Below are 24,140 nucleotides of genomic sequence, written 5' to 3'. Positions count from 1 at the left end.
AGGCCTTGGACCCGACCAAGGGTTCGCCAGGATACATAACTCACGTTATTTCCCGATGTCGGAACCTGTGCAGGATAATTAGGAAAGTTTCGACGGGGTTCGGCATCGAAAGAACAGAGTTCAAAGGTTCCGATGTGTTTTGGAGTTTTATTGAAGGAGGGGGTTGATGTTTGTCGAGGTCAGATAAACAAACAGTGACGGAGTGGGTCAACGATTCCTAAATAATCCAAGGGCGTAGAAATTGGGGGGGGGGGGGTTGGGTGTAATTAACCCCCCCCCCCCCCAAGATTTCCAAAATATAAAATTTCAGAATTCTCGCGGATAGTCCAGTAGATACACTGCGCAAAAAAATTAACGCACATTATGAAAATCTCAAATTTATTCTACAACTGAAGGTGTTCTCAATGATAATTATTTTTATCAGAATTATGCATGCATATGTTATCCACTTTCAACGTTTTTCTTCGATACAGATGTTTTTTCCCAGCAGGAATAAAAAAAGATCAGATTATCTGATTTAGAATGTGTTGGCTCCATTCTGAAATCAGTTGTTCTCGATCAATTCTAGTGATCAATAGTTTTTCTTACGTTTGATTTTCTACACTCGATCGCTATGCAACGCGAAACACGCAATTTGACCCAAGAGGAATGTGCCCAACCGGTAGTTTTGCGAGAAGAAGGGTGGACATACACAAGAATTGCAGAAAGGTTTGGAGTTTTCCATACAAGTTTGTCCAGAATTCTGCAGTGTTCCAGGGAGACAAGAATGAATGTCTGAAGACCAGGACAGGGTAGACCACGGGTAACAACTGCCATTCAAGAACGTTACTTGAGAGTTTCTTCGTTGAGACAACGGTTTGCAACCGATCGCCTCCTTCAAAATCAGCTTGAGCAAACTCTTGGGGTGCAAATTAGCACTCAGACAATAAGAAATCGCCTCAGAGAACATGATTTAAGGCCTCGTGTCGCGGCAAGAGGCCCAGCTCTTACCCCAGCCCATCGAAGGGCGCGTTTGGATTTTGCGAGAGAGTATATCTATTGGGAAGAGGCTGATTGGGAAAGAGTTCTCTTCACAGATGAGTCTAGATTCTGCCTCTATCATTGTGATCGACGTTCCCTTGTATACAGACGTCCACATAAAATATATGCTCAGTGCAATTTCCTGAATATTACTGGTTTCGGGGGAGGATCGATTATGGTATGGGGTGGAATATCTTTGACTACTCGCACAGACTTAGTGGTCGTTGATAATGGAGCTATGAATGCTGATAGGTATATAAGGAACATTCTTGAAGAGCATGTAGTGCCATTTGCCCCACACTATCTCGATCAACTTCACTTTACGGTCATTCAAAATTATTTTGTGAACTTTTTTGATTTTTTCGTCGGTGACAGCCTCTTCTTGGGTGTTCACTGCGTTCCCGACTTCGGTGCTTATTTCACCACGTATAAACTTAGCATACCAATCAATGATGGTTGAATTTCCTGATGCAGACCCCGGAAACTCTTCATCAAGCCAAGATTCTGCTTCAACTGTATTTTTCCCATCAAAAAGCAATATTTTATCAGCACACGAAATTCTTTTTTTTTCAATTAACAAAAGTAGCTACATCCACAACGCAATATCTCACAAACTAATGGTCGGACTGCTGTCAAATTTTGACACGTATCGTTTGAAGGTTGGAACTAACTAAAAATCATATGGATTTAGTACTAGCACCGCCATCTGTGCATCAGACCGGGGACTTTTCGATTGGCCTTATATACCTGCTGTTTCTATGAATTCGTCAGTATGAGCAGAATTCATGCAGTTCAAACAATACCAATATCGAATACAATTTGAAGAATGTGGCTTGTGTCCTTATGCGTTGAACGTTTACGTTTTCGCAATAAAAATCAGGGTGGCTCTTGAAAAATAATACTCGAATTCACATTATTTCAAGTAAAACAATTGTGGCTCGAGTTTAATCCCATGAGCGATGATATTCCTTTTTGTTGAATATAAAAAATAAAATGTCCTTGAAAGTGCTCAACTGTATAAGTATAACCTTCCAAAGACATCCGACTGGTGAACCTCAATAGATGCGCCTCATTTTCAACTTATAATCAATGAAATCCATACTTACATTGTCTGTAATTTCTTTAATGGTTTAAGGGCTTCCTTTGGAATTTCAGAAAGATCACAGTTTTGAAGAAGCCTGCAACAAAAACAACAGTTTTGAATATTAATTTGAATATTCAATTCGAAGATGATAACATTACATAACGGTTGAAACATATTGGTATAAAAGGAAATAAAAAAGCTGATCAGGCAGCAAAGGATACTATCTCTGTAGAGAAATTTCCATCATGACAAATCACGATTTGAGTAACAAGTACAAATATTACATAAAGAACAAATAGAAAAATATTTGGCAACAACAAAGATCTAAATTCAAAGATTTTCAAATAAGAACCCATATTTTTTATTATTTCACTCAATTCTACGTCCAAAAAAAGGGGCGGTTACTCAAACATACCCTAACCTAAAAAGAATACTTCGAAAGTTATCGAGGAAGAACTTTTGAGGAAAAACCGCAATTTCTAACTGTGTGGAGTCTATGAATTGTTATCAATTCAATTATTCGTAATTGAAAATTTTATTTGTTTATCGATTTCTCAACAATCCCAATGAATAATTCATGAAGTGCCAAATTTAGTTATCGAAACATCGAATTTAGTTACTTTCTGTGTTTTCCGGAAGTCACAGACTACTCCACACAGTTAGAAATTGTGATTTTTCCTCATTTAGAGTTCTTCCTCGATAACTCTCAAAGAACTCATTTTAAGTATAGGGCTTGGTATAGGGTATGTTTAGGTAACCCCTTCTCTTTTGATACGTAGAATTGACTGAAATATTAAAAAATATAGGTTTTAATTTGAAAATCTTGAGTTTTGATGAATTTTCGATGACCAAATTCATGATCTTCTGATGAACACTCTGTACATTTTTGGTCCAAACCATCTTATAAAACTACGTTTTTTCATAATCAAAAATGAAAAAGGTTTTTCCGAAGAAAACTTTTTCTGTAGAAATATTCAAAGAAAATGTGATTCCTCGTCGCCACCATTTTTTTTTCATAAGAATCCTCGTAAGAATCCCATTAACTCATGAACTATGGAGTTTATACCCAAGATATGGCATATTGTTGAGTTTGTCATCAAAACAGCTATCTAATGATGCAATATACTGGGTGTGTTTTTTGAAATAAGGAGGTAGTAGTGTGCTTCCGGTATAACCAAAAATTGTAGAGATCTGAAAATATTATAGGAAGAAAGATCATTGCCTCAAACCACAACATGCAAATTTTCAGCACAAAATTATGATTAGTTTTCCATAAACGTCTAATAGGCCATCGCGGTGAATCACCCTGTATCTTGGAGACCTCTCATATCCCACCAGAGTGTGACGTGGTATGAGTATGACGAGGAGTGTGTTGGTTTGTAATTATGAATGTAATTCATACGCAGAAATGAATGATCATTAGTTTCAACATATGTTACAACTTGCAAAATGAATTGAGATACTACAGGCAAAACATTAAATTTTTGTGAAGCTCTCTAAAAGATAGTCTCATGGGAACTCCAGCCATGTGTCGTAATGCTCTCTTTTGAAGGAGAAAGACTCGATTCCGCGCAGGAGTGGTCCCCCAGAATACAAGGTCAGAAATTATCCTTGACTTGAATTGACCATTGTAATTAGCCAAGCAGATATCTATATTGATTATAGATTTTAACCTATATGATGAGCATAACAAACAGAATACAACTGCTTACATAAACATTCAATATGCCGATGCCAGTTGAGGCTATCATCAATGATTATACCTAGAAATTGTATGATGGTAGCATGCTCAATTGACCTATCGCCCTTAATAGAAAATTTCTATTTTTCTGTTCTACGAAGTTCTGAAGCCTTAAACAAACAAAGAGCCTTGTAGAGGAATTTAAAAACAACTTGTTCGATTCAAGCTGATCACAACATAAATTGATAAACCTCTGTGCTTTACATAAAACGTCAGTAAGCGAGGTTTCAGAGCATAAATATGTTATGTCATCTGCGAATAATGTTAGATCCTCAGTATCCTCAACAATATCTGACAGGTCGTTGATATATAATGAAAAAGCAACCGGGCCTTGAGGAACACCCGAAGACATGTTCAGAATGGAAGACTTGGAACCATTGACATCCACTAATTGCTTTCTTTTACTTGGGTAAGATTTTGAAAGTTGATTTATTTTACCACGAAGGCCAAATCTATCCTTTTTTTCGAGAAGCGAATCATGTGAAACAAAATCATAAGCTTTACTCAAATCCATGCATTTACCTTCATTTATATCATCATAGAGTTTATTGATGAAAAGAATGTCCTTTTGGTAAATGTACCAAAGACAAATACAAAAAAAAAGTGCGTTCTAGCAATTTTTGAAGAAGATGAAATGAATAGTCTTTAGCTGAAATCTTATTACCCACGAGATTGACCAGAAAAAGTACTTTTCCTGAGCTATAGACTATGTTGCAGAAACGCATAATATGACGAAATTGATACATAAGTATCAATCAAACTAACAAACTGGTATGAGATAATTAAAAAAATCAAGCCTCTTCACAGTAGATTTTATTTAACTACGATTTTACAGGTCGGGGTACAAGAAACCAGTGAAGGTCTGCATCCTTGTAAAATGTAACTCCACATCTACTTCACACTCACGTTCATATGGGCGATGAGACAAAAGACCATACAACACCGTCCTATTAGTCTTCCACTCCCTGCAGAAGACAGGGGAACCATAAAAAGCCTTACAGATAGAAGCAATCTTCACATTCTTTGCAACTTGACATATGACTCTTGGTTCTAGATCCACCCTTGTCGGTGGTTTGGAAGTACTAGAATTACTGGAATAACTTCCAGTAACATCACATAAGTTTTTGTACAGCAACACGTCTATGCAAGGTGCTACCACCAATGGCTCTTTCTGGGTCTTGTTCATCCAGTAGCCAGTCACCACTGCCTCAGCTTCACAGTTGTCCACTACCATGTTAGGTTCTTTAGACAACTCTGGCGCTCTCCAGTTACTATCCAAATCCATGTCACCTTTGGTCTTCAAAATGGCTACATTATTACGAGGACCCCAATCGAGTTTTGTCAACTTATGATGTATTTTGGTCATCACCACCTGTATTTCTCTAGCGCAGCTTCCACCTTGCATGTTGCTGGCAGATACTCTGTAAATGATTGAAATGTTCATCGAGCAATCGCAGGAACCTATCGCCCCGGTTCTGTAAATGTGGTCTGTTACGCATGTCGCAGTTGTTAAGACGGTATTTTTATTAACGATGACCCCGGTGCATCTGTGCTTGAAGTCGGTTTGGATTGAGACTAGGTATTTGTCGAATTCGCGGTTTTTGCATTCTTGCAGAGGGGTACTGGTGATTTGGTGAAGAAAAAGAGTCAATAAATGGATAAAATAGACGATTTTCGACCGCATGTTGAACCGTTTTTCACGTATGTCATTTTAGACAGAAACGTCATAGTATTATAGAATATGTTCGATTGATTCATTTATCATCTTTATGAATTTCATAAATATGCATTAGTCCGGGAGCCAGGTGCAAATTTGGTTGATTATTTCCTCTCGAGAGATACTTGTGAGATATATCAGATAATAGTAATAAAGAGCCTCGTGAACGTCAGCTACGACTCGGTTGGGGGGTAGAGCGGCGGCACGAAAAAAAAAATTCAGTCATTTCCTCCCAACTGAAAATTTGTCAAATTGTAGCTAACCCAATATCTAGACGAAAAAATACAATCAGCTGGCTATAGCATGGTGGATTATACGTCAGCTGGTGCCCCAAACATGAAAAAAAAAATTATATTTTCAATGACAGCTCTGACAGCGACTATGATACTGAATCAGAGAGTGGAAGTAACTAAATATTTTTGTGCAACATGTGGAGAAAGTCCTTTTCTAGCGAGTGTGGCACTCTCTGATTCATTAACAGAGTCGCTGTCAGAGCTGTCATTGAAAATATTTTTTTTTTGTTTGAGGCACCATGACTGAATTTATTTTTTTTTCTTCGTGTTTGGGGGGCTGCCGCCGTTTTCCCCCCCAGCAGAGTCGCAGCTGACGTTCACGAGGCTTTTTATCACTATTACCTGATGCATTCTACTAATTACCGTTTGAGAGGAACTTGGTCACGTATATCTGTTACTGGCTCCCGGACTACATGACTTAGCTAAAAAATTCGTTGGGTTTGTAATGAAAAAATCATAAAAATATGAAACGAGTACATTTGAGAGAAATCAATGGATTCCGATGTTTATTTCATCGTGAAGAAGAAGGTAGGTCCTTGACAACTTCACAAATATAATCTTCAAGGTCTTGAATCGATTGTGGAGCGTTGGCATAGAGCTTATCTATCACGTGGTCTCAAAGAAAAATGTCTACAGGTTTTAGTTAAATCACAAGATCTCGGTGGCCAATTGTGATCACCTGAAATAATAAATTTTCTTATATTTCTTGAGAAGTATCGGTTGGAAGTGATGAAATGGAATCGTTTTCTTATATCTTGCATTCCATTCTGAGGAATCAACATTCTGATTAGGGAATTGAAAAGAAAATAATCCAGAACCCCAAGTGGCCATCAAATTCGGCAACGTAAAGGGAACGCCGAGAATCCTGATGAGTGCATATGTTTTTTTAGCGTCAATCGTAAACTATGAGGGGATCACGCCACATCTGGATATTTATGAGCATGTAGTGCCATTTGCCCCATACATTGGTGAAAATTTCATTTTTATGGACGATAATGCCACACCCTATCGTGCGCGCATCGTTCAGGAGTACCTTGAAGAAGTTGAAGTCTCTCGAATGGAATGGCTAGCAAGAAATCCAGATCTCAATCCGATTGAGCAGGTTTGGGACAACCTCAATAGAAGGCTGAGAAGTTCAGAAAATCATCCAGCTACTCTTAATGACTTAGGAATCCAACTCAGAGTAATCTGGGAAGGATTAGATCAGAACCTTTTAAGATCACTCATTTTGAGTATGAACTCTCGTTGCCGAGCTGTAATTAACGCAAGGGGTGGAAATACCAAGTATTAAATCACTTATCAGCATTCCAGTATTTTGAAAATTGTTTATTTCTCTTCTTTCACATAAGATTCGGTGAAATCCTGAATTTTTCTTCCATTTAATTTGTCTTGTTTCGTTCAAAACCTTCCCGAGAGAACATAAAAAATAAGTTATAAAGTCAATGTAGAGTTAACTTTCATTAAAATTGAGATATTCAGAATGTGCGTTAATTTTTTTGCGCAGTGTACCTACTTCAATAAAGAACTATGATATCACGCTTTGATTTGTCGATGTTATCATGTCAAGATGAGTGATGATCTCGAGTAGAATGAGAGTGAAATCGGTTGGAGAAACGGGAGAACGACATAAAAACCCCCAGATACCAATAAACCCTAATAAAAGCTCGTTTCTCGTATACGAAAACATATATTTGGTGAGGGGCAATACACCAGCATAAAACCGAGGACAATGTCATCCGCATTCAAGACAAAGGTCGTATATAACCCTCATATATCAACTTTCTTCGCTTACTGAAGACCACGTTGCCATTATATGAGCATAAAACCAGAAATATGTGAAATAATAATTATTACGACCATCAAAATCTCGACAATGCTACATTGGTCGTTCAAATTTAATCGTCTGTTCTCATCTGGATGATTGATGCTGGCTGCAGTTCAGACTGAGATGTTTCAATTCCGTTCCCTGTAAATAATCGTTATCATTACTTCAAAAAATAATAGTATATTATTTCATAAGGAGGAGAAGTGTGAATTTTCATAAGCTAATATAAATAAATATAAGGTAATATAAGCAAGCCATGAAAAGTCACTTCAACTCGGAATGAAATATGCTTTTTTTTTTCAAACGTTTTGTAATTCATACAATCAAATTCTGAACAAAATCGTACGAGAATACATCAGATTTGCACAGCTTTCATGGTTACATTTTATTATTGTATGTTGGTACTTCGAACTCTCCGTCAGCCGTCACGGATTTATCAGTCACTTCATCGTTTATTTTCATTTCTGCTTAGAAGTCAAGTCATGAACAATAACAAATACAATATCGACTCTACACCTAGTAATATCGAAATTCCTGGAACTTGCCTCAATAGAAATATATCAAGTATATCTTGTGTTATCTCGAACTTATCTAATAGTATAGAAGAAGTTGTTTCATAAAATTGAAGGTAGAATCAAGCAAAATTATTACATCTCGTATGGCTACTATTAACATTTATCTTGCAGAATTGTTGAACTCTCCAGGGTGAAAAAAATCGAAGATACTAAAATATACAATCCACACATACGTATTTATATATTTAATAACTGCATTGGATAACCAAAAGGATTGAAATAACTAGAAATATTTTTGATGAAGAATATTGTTTACAATGTTTTCTTTACGGATAAGTTATCGAAAAGCATTGATGAAATATATTGTAATATAACTAACCTAACAATTTAAGCACAAATATCATTAGTGTTCAGAATAAATGATTGGGAGAATTATTTTTCTCATCAACAATATTAATGCACTTATATTTTTTATTACTAAAGAAGAATTACTGCAATTGTGCTAATTTGTGATTTTATGAAAATAAATGAGATTTGTTTTGATATATTCTATTCATTTCATAATAATTTGAAGATTGAATGAACTCTCAGTCCATATTTTTGAAAGTACAATTATTGAAAACTTTGATTGTTACATTAAAATGCATAATACATCCCTGCATTGAATGATAATCCAGGTATGAATTGGTTACGTTTGTAGTACCTTTGTCAATTGTATTTATAATGGGAACGTTTAAAATTTGACTACTCGATGCAGGAATATAGCTAGCCAAAATTTTAGCAATATCCAGTTTTTTCTGTGCTGCAGTTCTACATAACTTTCAGCAACAGAAGAGCTCTTTCATCCTCCATGTCATTCTAAGGATATTATATTTTCTCCTTTATTTAGCAGGTGAGAGGTAGATAATTATTTATTGTTATGATGCTCAACTCGATTCTTCTGAATGCACCAGAATATCTGATAATTAATATTACCTGCAATTTTGTCCCAAAATTATGATCACGTCCTGCCAAAATTCAGATAGTAATATCTTTCATTATTGGCTCAAAATATAATCTACCATCAAACTCTGTGTAAAGTAACAAATTGAAGAGACCTCCTATATGCACTTGATGGTGTTACTTTAATAGTTCAATTGATCACTAAACCCCAACAAATATAAAATGAGGTGTGATTCGACTAATCACATCAAAACAGATCGCTTCACAAAAAGTGGCTCCATCTATCCATCAACAGGAAAAAAGGAAGTTTTTCCGATTTATGGGAAACTCCAATGAAGTGGAATCGCTCATAAATCAACGGATAATGCTGAAGGCGTGCGAAAAAATTATGCCAAGAGTGTCATGATTCCGAAATTGATGTATCTTAAGGGTGCTGTAAGGGGAAGGCTACATTCTCTACCCTTAGTGTCTTGTTTTATTCCCTCTTGTATCGAGACGTTCAGAACTGATCTGTACGTTTTATCCGAAGCTTCATATCGTCTTGTAGAATACGGAATAGATATTAGTTAGCGATTTATATTCCTTACATTTTTATTTCATTCCATTCTGCAAGATTTTGGACAAACTGCTATATTTCAGTATATATTTTGTAACGTTACAATTGCCCATAAGACTCTAAGGACTAATTTCTAGGGGTGGTTTGGCTTATTTGGCAACAAAACTCCTACCCAGGTTTTTACAAATTTAATAAAATTAAAATATACAATGATCGATCCTTTTCACTCCAAACAAATAATAAAATAGAAACTTAACTTAAAACGATTTTAAATGAGTTACTCTGCTACTAGGATGGAACCTCTTCTGTAAATTATCTTCAGCCTTCTGAACACCAATTCTTATCAGGAAGCTATAGTACTCCAATCCCTATTCAACGAAGTTGATGTGATAATGCCAGGTATTTCGCAGGTGTTCTCTCAGATTCAGGAACTAAAGTGGTCTAACATACGTAGTATTCCAAATTCTGTATCTCAAGGAAGTAGTTCTTGATATCTATCAATCCCAAGAAAGGTTTTCTCTGTTCTAATCCCACGGGAGGTTTCTTCGTTCCAATCCCACGGGAGGTGCGAGAATCCCGACACAATTCTCGCCGATAAATAAGATTCCGAGTCTCAAATTAAATTATTAATGACTGAAATCTAAATCTTAGGTACGTATTCTTGCTGAAGTCTCAATAATCATTAAAAATCTTTCAGAAGGTTCTCTCCAGAAACGGGCATCTGCGTTCCGACCGATAGTACACGATATGATACGATTAATTGACAAATTACCGCGTCTTCAAAAATTCCAGTAGCGTAACATGAAATGAAGCGTGCAAAATCGTTGCAATTTTCTTGTGAAATCTACATGGATTTTCTTATTCAGTTCATCGCAACACTCCAAGAGAAAACCAACGTTATTAACTCTGCTTTAACAAAAAATTCAACAAATTCGAGAGATGTTTCAAGATCCAGTTAAAATTCTCATTGGATCAAATTTTCATTTCAATATTATGCTTGGACCTTGCTATTATGTGTAAAAAACAACATCATTTAAGAGTCCTACATTTGGATTTGGTCTCTCCTCGATCGACTAGCTGGCACTTTTTGGGCAATATCTCATCAATAACTTGACGGTTGTTGGTTTTCAAACCGCGAATAGTCCGAGGATTATCAGCATAACCCCTCAAAATCCAATCTAAAGGCGAATAATCACAGGATCTTGGTGGCTAATTCTCATCAACAAAACGAGAAATTACGAATTCTGGGATTTTCTTGCAATAAAGCCAAAACGGGTCTTGTTGTGAAGCTTGGTGTACCTTCTCGCTGGCACCACAGTGCGCCCCATTGTCACCTATGCGTCTTCAACATGGTGGACAAAAACCGAAGAGGTCATCACACGCAGCCGGCTGCAGAAACTGCAGAGGCTGGCCTTTATTGGTGTTACGGGAGCTCTACACACAACTCCTACAACAGTGCATGAGGTTATACTTGATATGCCTATGAGGATTGGCCATATGGGGATATTGAATCAAATTAAAACCGTCGGATATGATGTCAACTATATTCGATTTCGAAGTACTCTTTGAAACGGTCATTGATGACCGCCTCAGTGCAATGAACTTAGTAAATTGCTTGGATAAAAGTCCCCGATATGGTATACAGATGGATCACAATAAGAAAAACGCACAGGTATTGAGGTATATGTGCCTAAAACAAGGTTCTCTAGATCCCTGGGAAGTAAGCCCTCTATCTTGCAAACCGAGACAATAGCTGTCTATACTTGCGCTCAAGGTTGTCTTCAAAGAAACCTCGAAGCAGCGGCGTATTCACATCGCTACGGACAGCCAGGTCTAGCTTAGTTTCTTGGAATCATATACTCTACTCTACTCTCTTGTGTTTCGTAATACCATTTTATTCTCTCTGGGAAATAAAGAGTATTACTTCATCTGAACAAATTACGAGAGAGGCAACCAACATTACTCACTACCTATTCTTGTTACTTCATCTCACGACCGTAGCGCTGCTAGCGCTTAAGCGAGTTACGTGGCCATCGAGAGAAAGAACAAGAAAGACCTTCGATGATGGAGAGCAAACGTCAGGGACATAACCTGAGAAAGCACTTCCTTCTGTTCTGCCTTCTGAACTATGCTTGCTTAGAGATAGAGTTAGACTTACTAGAGTGTTCGAGAATAAACTATTAAAATCATCATCTGTGTATTGGTGAATACTCTGTATTTAAAACCCCTTAATATCCAATATAAAGTAACTCTACTATGGGTACCAGGGCATTGTGCTATTGAAGGAAACGAAAAAGCCGATGGACTTGCAAGAAGGGCATCAAGGTTAAGACCTGTTGATCCTGAGGCTTTCTATGGGCTTGGAAAAGACAGCGGTCCAACAATAGAAAAATCCTCTCGAGAAACACTCCGGGTTGCTTGGCAAAAAAATGTGTGGTGGTTTCACCAACCTATACCAGGGAGATCCTGAAGCTACCACATTGAGCTTCGTATAATGGTGGGGCTGATGATAGGACAATGTCGGTGCACATTCCTTCTGCACCGCATTGGTAAGTCATCAGATGAGATCTGCAGGGTCTGTCGAAAGGAGGCAAAACAGCCGAACACATAGTGTGCAAATGTCCTGAATAGGCTCACTGGCATAAGAACCACTCGCATGGGAACGTTAGTTCTGGATACTTTCATTTATAGCAGCAAAATTTTCTTCTAGCGTGCATTTCGATAACGGCAAAAACATCAGTTACAGATCCAGCATTTTAGAATGTTTTCATTGTCTGATCAATTGTGCACGAAACGTACCTAATAACTACAAAACCATCATTTTTGTGGTGAGTTTTCTCAATGTTCACACTTTCAGCATTAGATAAGTCATCCATATTGTTAAAAGACTCAACTAAACATATGACGCTTCGGATGACAGTTCTGTTTGACATATGTCATTGAAACAGGGATGTGGAATCTGGAACACGGCATGGATAACCCAGTCTAAACAGAAAAAGATCTGATGGTAATAATAATAATAATAATGAAAGACGTCATTGGAGTCGGATGCATTACAACCTGCAAACTAAAAAACTAAAAAGTAACGTAATTGTTCAACCCTTTCTCCTTTGTTAGCCAGCGTCGAAAGCAAAAGAACCAAAACGGAATGACCGAAAACTTTTCTCTTGCATTAATTAATTAGTTGGCATCCTCTATCAAGGATTCTCATTTTCCGCTTAATACCTCTAACGGAACCTATTCCTTTGTGTTGCGAAACAAGCGCAACGAGGTTTACTGATGGAGAAAAACAATTCTGAAAGAACTAGGATCTCTGTACAGAGCTGTACTTTTTCCTTGGTAGAATTGCATTGATAAACGATATGTCTCAATGAAAGGGCAGAATTTTTATATAATTATAAGATCATGTTTGAAAATAAATGAAATTCCACCGATCAATTTTTTAGAAATCACTGAAGATCTTTCAGAATCTTTGGATTCATCCTGTATACCTTCTGTGCGTGCAGGAATAATGCATACTACATTTGGTTCATGTATATCAAAAATTTTTTTCGACATGGCCATTTGAAATTTTAGAAAAGTTATATAATCTAAACAGTTGAATTTAGAGGGGTGATGCAATTTAGATCAGCATAATGAGTTCTACAATTTAAAAAAATTGGAGCAAATTTATAGAAAGCTTAGAAGATTTTTCTTCCATGAAGTTTCATTTTGAAATATCAGAGTAATTGTGCATTATTTGTTCATATTTCTATTTGGACCCTGAGCCCACCCTGAAAATTTCAAGTCACTAGGAGATATCGTTGGAAAATTATCGTGTTTACCGTTAGAACATATTTTGATGTAGAAATGCGAAAAAACGATAAGTGTATAGGAACCCTGCCATAAAATAATTTTATGCATGGTTGTTCTAGCCTATAGATCTATTCTTCTATCTTTTCAATTGATTTAGTTGCTTGCGGGCCGGTATTTCTAACAACGGGTTTCATAAGACTTTGAATGGACCGATAAACTCGTTTATTTTAGTTTTAAATCTATGGAAGTTTCAAAAATGAACCGAAATTGAACACAGAAATTATTTTATCGAGCAAATCAGCACAATAAACACCTGAAGCATAGACATACAAAAATACCTTCGAAATTGACGCATCGTGGCCTCGATTGATATTACAGAAATCTTCCATAACTTAAATATTTCCTGAAAATGAATATTATGAAGCACAGGAATATAAAACATCGAAATTATGACGGTATTCAATTGAGGAAATCCACCGAATTACAACAAATATAATTGAAAAGGAAAATTGTCATGATGTGATAAATCTACCGAATGAAATTAGCTGGGTCTATGGTCTTGAAACTTGCATGAAGAAATTGTAAGTCATTGTTATCAGCAGATTTAGCATGAAAATTCATGATCAGTTAATATAAATAAATGACAAAGTGAAGTATTTGGGTTGTTGGTTTGGAAATAATCAAAAGCACATTTCATTTGAAATGTTTATTTATTTATTCATCTTGAAGAAGTGGATGGATGGATGCTTAAGAAAATCGACTCTTACATAAGGAATAGAAAAGTGATTTCTGGGTGATGATATATCGTTATAAGTGCCAAAAGTGTTATTGGATTCAAGTGAATTTGGATTTTCGAATGATCATGTAAGTAATATTGATCTCATTGAGAAAACCATTTAACTGTATCGAAGTAAGAAACATTTCGATATCATCATAATTTTGTAGTCATAGCTTCCTATATTTCTCAACAGAATCTGTTTCCGCGACATTTCCTGTTTACAACGAACAATTGTTTTCGTAAGTAATTGCACAAGTGCATCAAAATTACCGATAATTTTGCATGACAGCGTGTTGTCATAAAAACTGCATGAGTTCATTTTCATTTTTGGAGAAAGAGCCCGACACCGAAGGTGGAGGGCTCTTTCTCCAAAAATGAAAATGACCGAATGCAGTTTTTCAAAGAAAACACGCTGGAATGCGAAATTATCCGGTCATTTTGATGCACGAGTGTAATTCGGGGGAATATTTCCCGAATGAACTGTTACATTACTTGTCAAACTGATGTTGAATGGAATTGCCATAGATTCGAACTGTATAAGATGCATAGAAACTATGCATCTATGAACAGAACAATTATCGCAGTTCAGTTTCGCTTCCTACAATGCAATTATCGCTGTAATTTTCGATAATTGTTCTCCACCTTCGGTGTCGGGCTCTTTCTCCAAAAATGAAAATGAACTCATGCAGTTTTTATGACAACACGCTGTCATGCAAAATTATCGGTAATTTTGATGCACTTGTGCAATTACTTACGAAAATTCTCACTTCTTTGTTTATGTGCTTGAGAGAATCGGTATAAATTGTGATCTGATTATTACATTGATAGAAATAATCTTTTTACTGAATTATCACTGGGTTCAAATATTTCCGGACTGAAGAATTCTCTCAGATAATAATTGATAAGATGAGACGATTATGTAATGGTGAGTCACCTAAATCGCTTATGTTCTGCTTGTATTTTGTCGATCCACATTTGATTTGTTTCTAAACAATCGATGTCTTTTCAGTATTCGACTATGAACAAAAATATATATATTTATAAGAGAGGCTATATAAAATAGAGGTGAAGAGTGATATGAGAAGATTTCGATGATTTATGCAGAGGAATTCAACACTGTTCTATCTCCGGAAAATTTACAAGGTAGGCAAATTTTGATGGTTAAGCCAGGTATACAACTTTTAAACCAAAGGAGATAGACAAAATCTGATACCCCATCTCGTTTATTTTTTCTGAGAAACCAACAAGACTAGTATTCATTTTTGGCCACCTTCTTTTGTTTTCGAGTTATAATCGAAAATTGGAAAAATGGCGATATCGAAAAAAATGTAGGTCTATCTCCGCTAATACTGATGATAGAGCTCTGAAATTAAAACATCATTCAGGCACTATTATATTATGTAGAATCCAGTGGTGTGCTAGTCACTTCACTAGGGTTCCAAATAAGAAGAAATGACCCGAAATTATGTTTTTTCAAATAGGAACACTAGATTTCTGTGCCATTTTTTGAAAGCTTAATTTTTCCTGATTTCAAAAATAAATAACATCGTATGGTTTGTATCAATATGAATAATAGAAAATGGTGAAAAACCTTTTTTCATCTAAGGGTCTCAATATTTCTATGGGTTTAACAGTTGATGAGCACAGAAAAAAAGAGCTTCCTATAACAAGAGCAGTGTCCTTTCGTCAATCGGATTATTTCTATGGTCCTTACCATTGGCGTATCCAGACATAAGTATTGAGGGGGATAAAGAAAAAAATTTTCAAATTTTCCTTCTTTTGAAGAAGTTTTCCGAAGAAGTTTGCTTACTTATAATAAGATTGTGATATAAAGTGTTGTTACATATACTGGATATTCTTCCTGGGGTGGGATATATCCCCCTTATCCCTTGGGTTCGCCACTGGTCCTTACTAATTACTCTAAAATTCGAATTAGGATATATTTTATAATTTTTGATTCTAAAATGGATTTGGAAATAACGACTTTTTCGATCGAGATAGTTGTAATAAGGAAGATGCATCAGAAGATTATTTCCATAGGTCTTGACCTTGTTATTATATATTTGGTTGGATATTATATGTTATATATGATATGATATACAGGGTGTCCCGTAAAGACCACGTCAAACCGAGGGAGAATGTAGATCAAAGGATAAACCACCTGCTTTGACAAAATTCCCATTATGAAATTTTTTTTTTTTTGGAAAATAATGAATTTTTGCCCCTTTCAATAGTTGTGTCCTTACGGTTGGTACAATTTTACACCTTTTTGGTTAATTTTTGCAGTAAAATATTGCTGAAGAATGATTTTAACCTTTACATTAAAAACATCCTACGAATATTTTAAGGGGGGCTATGAGAAATATTTTTATTGGAAATTTTGGTAGTGGATTATTTTGTTAATGAAGTTTAGCCCATCGTAGTGGAACCAAAATGTACCGAACTTCTGCTGCACATTACACCAATAAATTGTCTATTTTATAGTGATTTCAAAAAGGTATCACACAAGTCATTAGTTATTTAAAGAAAAAAGATATGGCTGTTTTTATCCAAATGGGTACATTTCTGACAAAATCAGGTTATGTAAGAAATTATTATTATTTAAGAAATTGACAAACTTGATTTTGCCAGGAACGTACCCATTTGGATAAAAACAATCATATCTTTTTTCTTTGAATAACAAATGACTTGTGTGATACCTTCTTGAAACCACTATCAAATAGACAATTTATTGGTGTAATGTTCAGCAGTAGCTCAGTACATTTTGGTTCCACTACGATGGGCTAAACTTCATGAACAAAATAATCCACTACCAAAATTTCCAATAAAAATATTTCTCATGGCCACCCTTTAAGGGATGGAGGATGTTTTCAATGTGAACGTTAAAATCATTCTTCATCAATAGTTTATAGAAAAAATCAACCAAAAAGGTGTAAAATTGTACCAACCGCAAGGACAAAACTATTGAAAGGGCAAAAATTTATTATTTTCAAAAAAAAAAATTATCTCGAAAACGGTAAGACTTTCATAATGGGAATTTTGTCATAGCAGGTGGGTTATCCTTTGATCTACATTCTCCCTCGGTTTGACGTGGTCTTTACGGGACACCCTGTATATTATATGATCGGAGCAAGAGTTTTTTTTTTTTTAGGGGGGAGAGGTGTTTATGAGGAAGATCATGTTCTTATTGATACTTTTGAAATAGAGACGCCGAAAATTATTTCATTCAGGCGTCAAAATTGCTCGCGCCGGCCCTGGTTAATCATCCTTCAATGATTATTTATAAACCCTATTTTGTTATTAATAACTATACACATAAGCAGATACATTCAGATCCATACATCGAAACTAACATATCAAGTGACGAAATGATAGAGCGATCAATTTGGGAAAAAACCGCTCAAAAATCCAATCTCCTGCTGCCTCCTTTACAGAGTCGGACTAGTCGCAAAAAACGAATCCAAAAGGACCGGAATCCACCGTCTTAATCCCGCCATGTTGGAATCCGTAAGTCAGATGCACCGACTAGATCCGTTCGGAATAAATTGAAATCACGGAGAGAATTAAAAAGTTTCCGGACTCTAATAGGGTCCATTTTTACGCGCGCCGGGATGCTGGCCTGAATTTATGTGGCGCACTCGCTCTGACACCTAATAAGATGCTAAACTGCTGCAGCCTCGGATGGCACAAAACTTATTTCGATGGAAATTGTGGCGCCTTTTTTTCAATTCTTGTTTCTCCGCGTTCCGTTTCCTACAAAGAGGTGTTTGAACTCGTTCCCAGATCAACTTTGAAATGTGGGTTACGTTTACGACCCGCTTTTCGGAGGTATTCATCGTTTTTTGATGCTTGTCACACCAGAGATATTTCAATTTTTCTATTACTACCCCATGAAGTTTTCATATTTTTTCCAATTTTACTTAAACTACTCTATGGCTATCGCTTGTCCAGATGTTCGTTTGATCTCATGCCGCAAAATCATTGATGTTACTATTTTATTCCACTCAGTTATAATTTCCTAATCCTATATTCTAGACCTGTAATACAAAGGGTGTTTTTTTTAGAGCTATAGAACTTTAAATTGCAATAAAACAACGATGGATTATTCGATTGACATGAATTTTATTTATCCGCAAGATAATCTTGTGGCATTACATTTTAAATATGATTTCTGGCATATGACCGCCACGGCTGGCTCGGATGTAGTCCAATCTTGACGTCCAATTTTCGATGACTTTTTCCAACATTTGTGGGCGTATATCGGCAATAACAAGGCGAATGTTGTCTTCCAAATGGTCAAGGGTTTGTGGCTTATCCGCATAGACCAATGACTTTACATAGCCCCACAGAAAGTAGTCTAGCGGTGTTAAATCACAAGATCTTGGAGGCCAATTCACAGGTCCAAAACGTGAAATTAGGCGGTCACCAAACGTGTCTTTCAATAAATCGATTGTGGCACGAGCTGTGTGACATGTTGCACCGTCTTGTTGGAACCACAGCTCCTGGACATTATGGTTGTTCAATTCAGGAATGAAAAAGTTAGTAATCATGTCTCTATACCGATCACCATTGACTGAAACGTTCTGGCCATCATCGTTTTTGAAGAAGTACAGACCAATGAATCCACCAGCCTATAAAGCGCACCAAACAGTCAGTTTTTCTGGATGTAACGGTGTTTCGACATACACTTGAGGATTAGCTTCACTCCAAATGCGACAGTTTTGTTTGTTGACATAGCCATTAAACCAGAAGTGCGCTTCATCGCTAAACGAAATTCGCTTATGGAAATCGGGAACAACGACAATCTCATTTTGGGCCCATTCGACGAATCTACGCCTTACTTGATGATCGTTTGGCTTCAATTCTTGCACGAGTTGGATTTTGTAAGCACGCAAACCAAGATCTTCCTGAATTGAACAACCTTGATGTCCAGGAGCTGTGGTTTACATGTCACGCAGCTCGTGCCACAATCGATTCATTGAAAGACACGTTTGGTGACCGCCTAATTACACGTTTTGGACCTGTGAATTGGCCTCCAAGATCTTGTGATTTAACACCGCTAGACTACTTTATGTGGGGCTATGTAAAGTCATTGGTCTATGCGGATAAGCCACAAACCCTTGACCATTTTGAAGACAACATTCGCCGTGTTATTGCCGATATACGGCCACAAATGTTGGAAAAAGTCATCGAAAATTGGACGTCCAGATTGGACTACATCCGAGCCAGCCGTGGCGGTCATATGCCAGAATAGTTATTTATAATACAAGTGCAGAAGGCATTGATATTCTTCCACGAGTTCAAAATTCAAAAACGAGCCACGAAGTGGCGAGTTTTGGAATGAACGAGTGGTAGAATGAGCCTTCTGTACGAGTATTATACATTATTTTCTCTAATTCATTGCATTTTCATTGGCATTAATGAAATATTTCCATAAATATATTTTAGTGATTTTTGCATTGAAAATTGTTGGTTGGCAGAACTGATTTCTTTAAGGCAAATTGATGAATTGACAGATAAAGCCGTGGCGGAAAGTTCGGAGTGCCAACATAGAATAATAAAATATAACCATGAAAACTGTGCGTTTCTGATATATTCTCGCACGATTTTGTTCTACAAGATGTGGAAGAATGAACGGAATAACCACAGAATTAGAGAAATCATATTTAAAATGTAATGCCACCAGATTATCTTGTGGATAAATTAAATTCATGTCAATCGAATAATCCATCGTTGTTTATTGCAATTTAAAGCTCTATAGCCCTAAAAAAACACCATTTACAAATAACCTGGGATGAGCAAGAGGAAATCGGTCATCTCATTAGAAATACGCCCAGATATGTTTTTGAATGCATAATGCCTTGTTAATTGAAAAGGGCGCAGCTGCAAAAAAACACTTTTGAGATATTTGACTTTACAGACTTTCATTTTGTCTGGAAAGTCAAATATCTCCAAAGTGCTTTTTTGCAGATACGCCATTTTCAATTCACACGGCAGCATAAGACATCATGAAAGCTCAAAACATTATTAAGTGTTTTGTTCCATCAAGACGATTCTACTTGTCGTACTTCGAGCGAAATTCAAAACTGGATTCGTACCGGACCCTGGAAAGGGAAATATCCCCTCTCCATCCAGCTGCGCAACATAGCCAATCACGCCCGTGGCAAAATAGCTATCCGTAATAATCTGAACCGGTATCAAGTTTATATGTCAACGAATTTATATTCCGCTCGCTTGATGTAAACACACGACCCACGACGTATTTCAGCTCTGGCCCATTTACGTGCGCTGCCTCTGATAAGGGGACTTATGCACTTCCGGCGGAAATGGCGTTGCAACCCTGTTTCATCGACCTCAAGGGGTGGCACAGCCCTCCTCGTAACTTTCTTCGAAAATCTTCGATATCCCTATTTTTACATTGATCTTCTTTTTCGTATTATTTTCTCCTTCTTTAATTATTTCTGATTATCTATCATTTTTTTCATTTAATTTTATTCTCATTGTTTCCTTTTCTGTAGACCATCTAATGTTAATCTACTTATTGTGTATTTTTTCTCGAATATCTAAAACATGTTTTACTGTATTTCTCTCAATTTTATGCAGGGTCTTCCTAAATTGGAGGTACGAACAAAATGACAGATTTCTCAGATCATTTTTTTCAAGGTGAAGAGTGTTACAGTTTTATTTTTTCCAAGTTTTTTCTCCTGGCACCTTCCCTTGATGAGATATTGAACTCAAATATGGCATAGATATTACAATTACAAGTTTTTGTCATTTGATGCTAATTTTGAATGTAAATATACAGGGTGATTTTTTGGAACAGTTCCCGCTTCTTTCCTCCAAAATTTATTTTGGTGGACCACTGTCAGTTTAGAAAAATGTAAAAAGAAACTTTGATCGAGTACTACACTTTTTGGTTTTTTGTACTTTTCAATATTGCTCAAAGGATAAGCCACAAAATCCAATGACCCGCTTACGTGGAACACACTGTACCTACAATTTGGGAACAACCTGTATAATCACGAGATGTGGTTTTTCTGCCTTTTCCAAACCAGAATGCTTTAAATCTTTTGGAAGATTCGGACTCGGATGTCACGCAGGTAGCTTTAGCTTCCCACGTGGTGATGTTGGTTGTTATGACATGATGATGTTGGTTGTTTGCCTACGGAAAACACAAATGGGTGGCTGGTTCCTGTTTTTGTCTCCGTTTGTTTGTTGTTTCCTTCAAGTGTTGCTCATCCTAATACTTTTTGAAACACTTGTTTACTTCTCCTTGAAGGTATGTCCTTATCCTTTTTTCTTGTGAAAAATGTTACAAACATAGGTCACAGAAATAGTATTTCTATTAATCGGAGAATCGCCTATTTTTCATTTGATGATTCGCTTACAACTGTGATAAGCGTCTTCAGAATGTCAGTGATTGAAACTCGACGCTGGATTTCTTCAATATAAATGAAGGTTTTCTCTGGATGTATCTTTCTCTAATTCTGTGGTTATTCCGTTCATTCTTCCACATCTTGTAGAACAAAATCGTGCGAGAATATATCAGAAACGCACAGTTTTCATGGTTATATTTTATTATTCTATGTTGGCACTCCGAACTTTCCGCTACGGCTTTATCTGTCAATTCATCAAATTGTCTTAAAGAAATTAGTTCTGCCAACCAACATTTTTCAATGCAAAAATCACTAAATTATATTTATGGAAATATTTCATTAATTTCAATGAAAATGCAATGAATTAGAGAAAATAATGTATAATACTCGTACAGAAGGCTCATTCTACCACTCGTTCATTCCAAAACTCGCCACTTCGTGGCTCGTTTTTGAATTTTGAACTCGTGGAAGAATATCAATGCCTTCTGCACTTGTATTATAAATAACTATTATACTCTCTTCGCCGGAGAGGGCGAAGCTATAAGGCTCATCCCCTCCACTTCTAAGAAAGTAGATTCGGAACTCTCATTCATATAGGAGAAATCCAGCGTCGAGTTACAATCATCGACCTCCAAGAAACCTTCGAAGATGCTTTTCGTAATAGTTAGCGAGACATCATGTGAAAAATTGACCAGATCACGGCTGAAAATTCTGGAATTTTTCAATTCTGTGTAACAATCTTGGAACAACCTTGGAATTGAGCTTGCTTAGTTGCTTATGCTCAGAACGGTTCGAAACTCAGAAATCAGCACCAGAGAACCCTGGGCCCCCTCTAAATTTTTGCTGAAATCGCATGAAATAAAAGAAAATACAACATGATTTTGGTAAACTTGATGGACCTTGAAGAAAAGGTTACTTGATCTCAATTTGTCGAAATGTATAATGTAGACATTCAAATAGAAATGAATAGAAATTCAATGGAAAATGAGGGAAAAAGTACTAATTCTAATGAAAAATTTCAGAGCTGCCATATTGTGAGCACAAATTCATTGATATAATAATTTTTATCTACTCATATTGAATTATATTTTCCTTATTCAACTGCTTTTGAGCAATTAATAGTATCTATTAACAAACAGCGTGAGTTATAATAACTCACTGCTATAACTCACTATAATAAATCGAAAAAGATGGCTCTGTGCTTCTATACTTCTGTGCTTCTATTCGATTGGACGAAAAGGAACATTCTATTATTGTTATTGAGGGGAGGAATGTCACTATGAACTTCAATTTTGACGTTCATAGATAACTTTTGGGGTTTGCCAATAACGTTCATTCTCTATTCTTGTATTTTAGTATTTATTGTTATAGTCGTAGGTTAAATATAGCATTCAACTTGCGGTAATGGTCATAACTCACTTGATGAATTACAAACTTCATCAGCGTGAGTTATGACCTACATTACCACTCGTTGAATAATATACTATTATTTTCCTTTCATGCTTCAATTCTCTCCCAAAAATCTTGGTCTCCATTGAAAAATCCCAGCCGCCTGAGCCCTCTCATTCTTGAGAACTGGCGTCGTCACTGCTTTATCATCATGAGAAAAGAATGTCCTGTAGAACGCATCAGACCGGCGTACGTAACCTAAAATACTTACAGGCGCTTCAGTAGGGTGTTCTTGATGAAAGTCCTGGGATGGATGAAGTCCAATTTGTTATCCGACAAGATCCTGCAACAAATGGCCTGGCATCAGTTTCAAGTTAATACAGTCTACACATAAATGCCCCAGTTTATTAGTGGGACGTGAGGAGGGTAACCTGGATTACTCCATTTTCGGTTGGGACGTGAACGGATCAACTACGTCAATGCTGGGAGCTGGGTTTGCATCTTCGAGTATTTGGGTTTTGAGGGTGGGATCGGAAAAGAAAAGGAAGACATAATGACAGTTTTCACTTTGTACTGAGCTGAAATTTCAACTTTTTGATCGCTCTGTAATAAGAGCAAGGTTCATCTTAGTGGCATCATCGAATAAAATAAACGGCGGCAACTACATCATAATAAATAACAATTTCATCATATATTCACAACAGTTATGTAGTCTATTCTGATAGAGCTTTCCTCGAAACTTTTTTCTGAGAGATATACTAACTGTCAACTGATAAAGAAACTGCAACACCCAAAAGGAACTGTTTAAATTTTAATTTTTTTGGTAAAATATAAATAATATACAAGTAGTAAATGAATTTGGAGAAAAAAATCGTTAAGGTTTTTTCATGTAAACAATTTTTGTTACTTAAATATTGGAGTCATTTTTTGCAAGTTTTTTAAATTTTACAACAGACCAGCTGTTCGAGGAGGTTCATAGTTGATGTTGAGTTGCTGCTAAAATGCCTAGAGCACGTGTACGCGGAATTTATCGCCAGCTAAAGAATTTGAAAGAGGTCCAATTATTGGTCTACGGGAGGCAGGGTTGTCATTACGAGAAATCGCTTACA

At 36.4% G+C, this 24,140-nt stretch overlaps 1 protein-coding gene across 3 annotated transcripts in view; it reads right to left on the bottom strand.

The window, feature by feature from the left end:
* The window catches only part of LOC123684141 (lutropin-choriogonadotropic hormone receptor), a 186,003-nt gene that overhangs the window by 31,432 nt on the left and 130,431 nt on the right, over positions 1-24,140 (bottom strand). For all 3 annotated transcript variants that reach the window (XM_045623286.1, XM_045623287.1, XM_045623289.1), the window contains exons 3-4: positions 23,303-23,374; positions 2,127-2,198 (exon numbers count right to left, since the gene is read on the bottom strand). In XM_045623286.1, coding sequence (XP_045479242.1) covers positions 2,127-2,198; positions 23,303-23,374 — 144 coding nt within the window. The remainder of the gene's footprint in view (positions 1-2,126; positions 2,199-23,302; positions 23,375-24,140) is intronic.

The sequence above is a fragment of the Harmonia axyridis genome, chromosome 7 (genome assembly GCF_914767665.1).
Source record: "Harmonia axyridis chromosome 7, icHarAxyr1.1, whole genome shotgun sequence".
Lineage (NCBI taxonomy): Eukaryota > Metazoa > Arthropoda > Insecta > Coleoptera > Coccinellidae > Harmonia > Harmonia axyridis.
The sequence above is the reverse complement of the archived record's forward strand: the minus strand, read 5'-3'. Positions and strand labels throughout refer to the sequence as shown.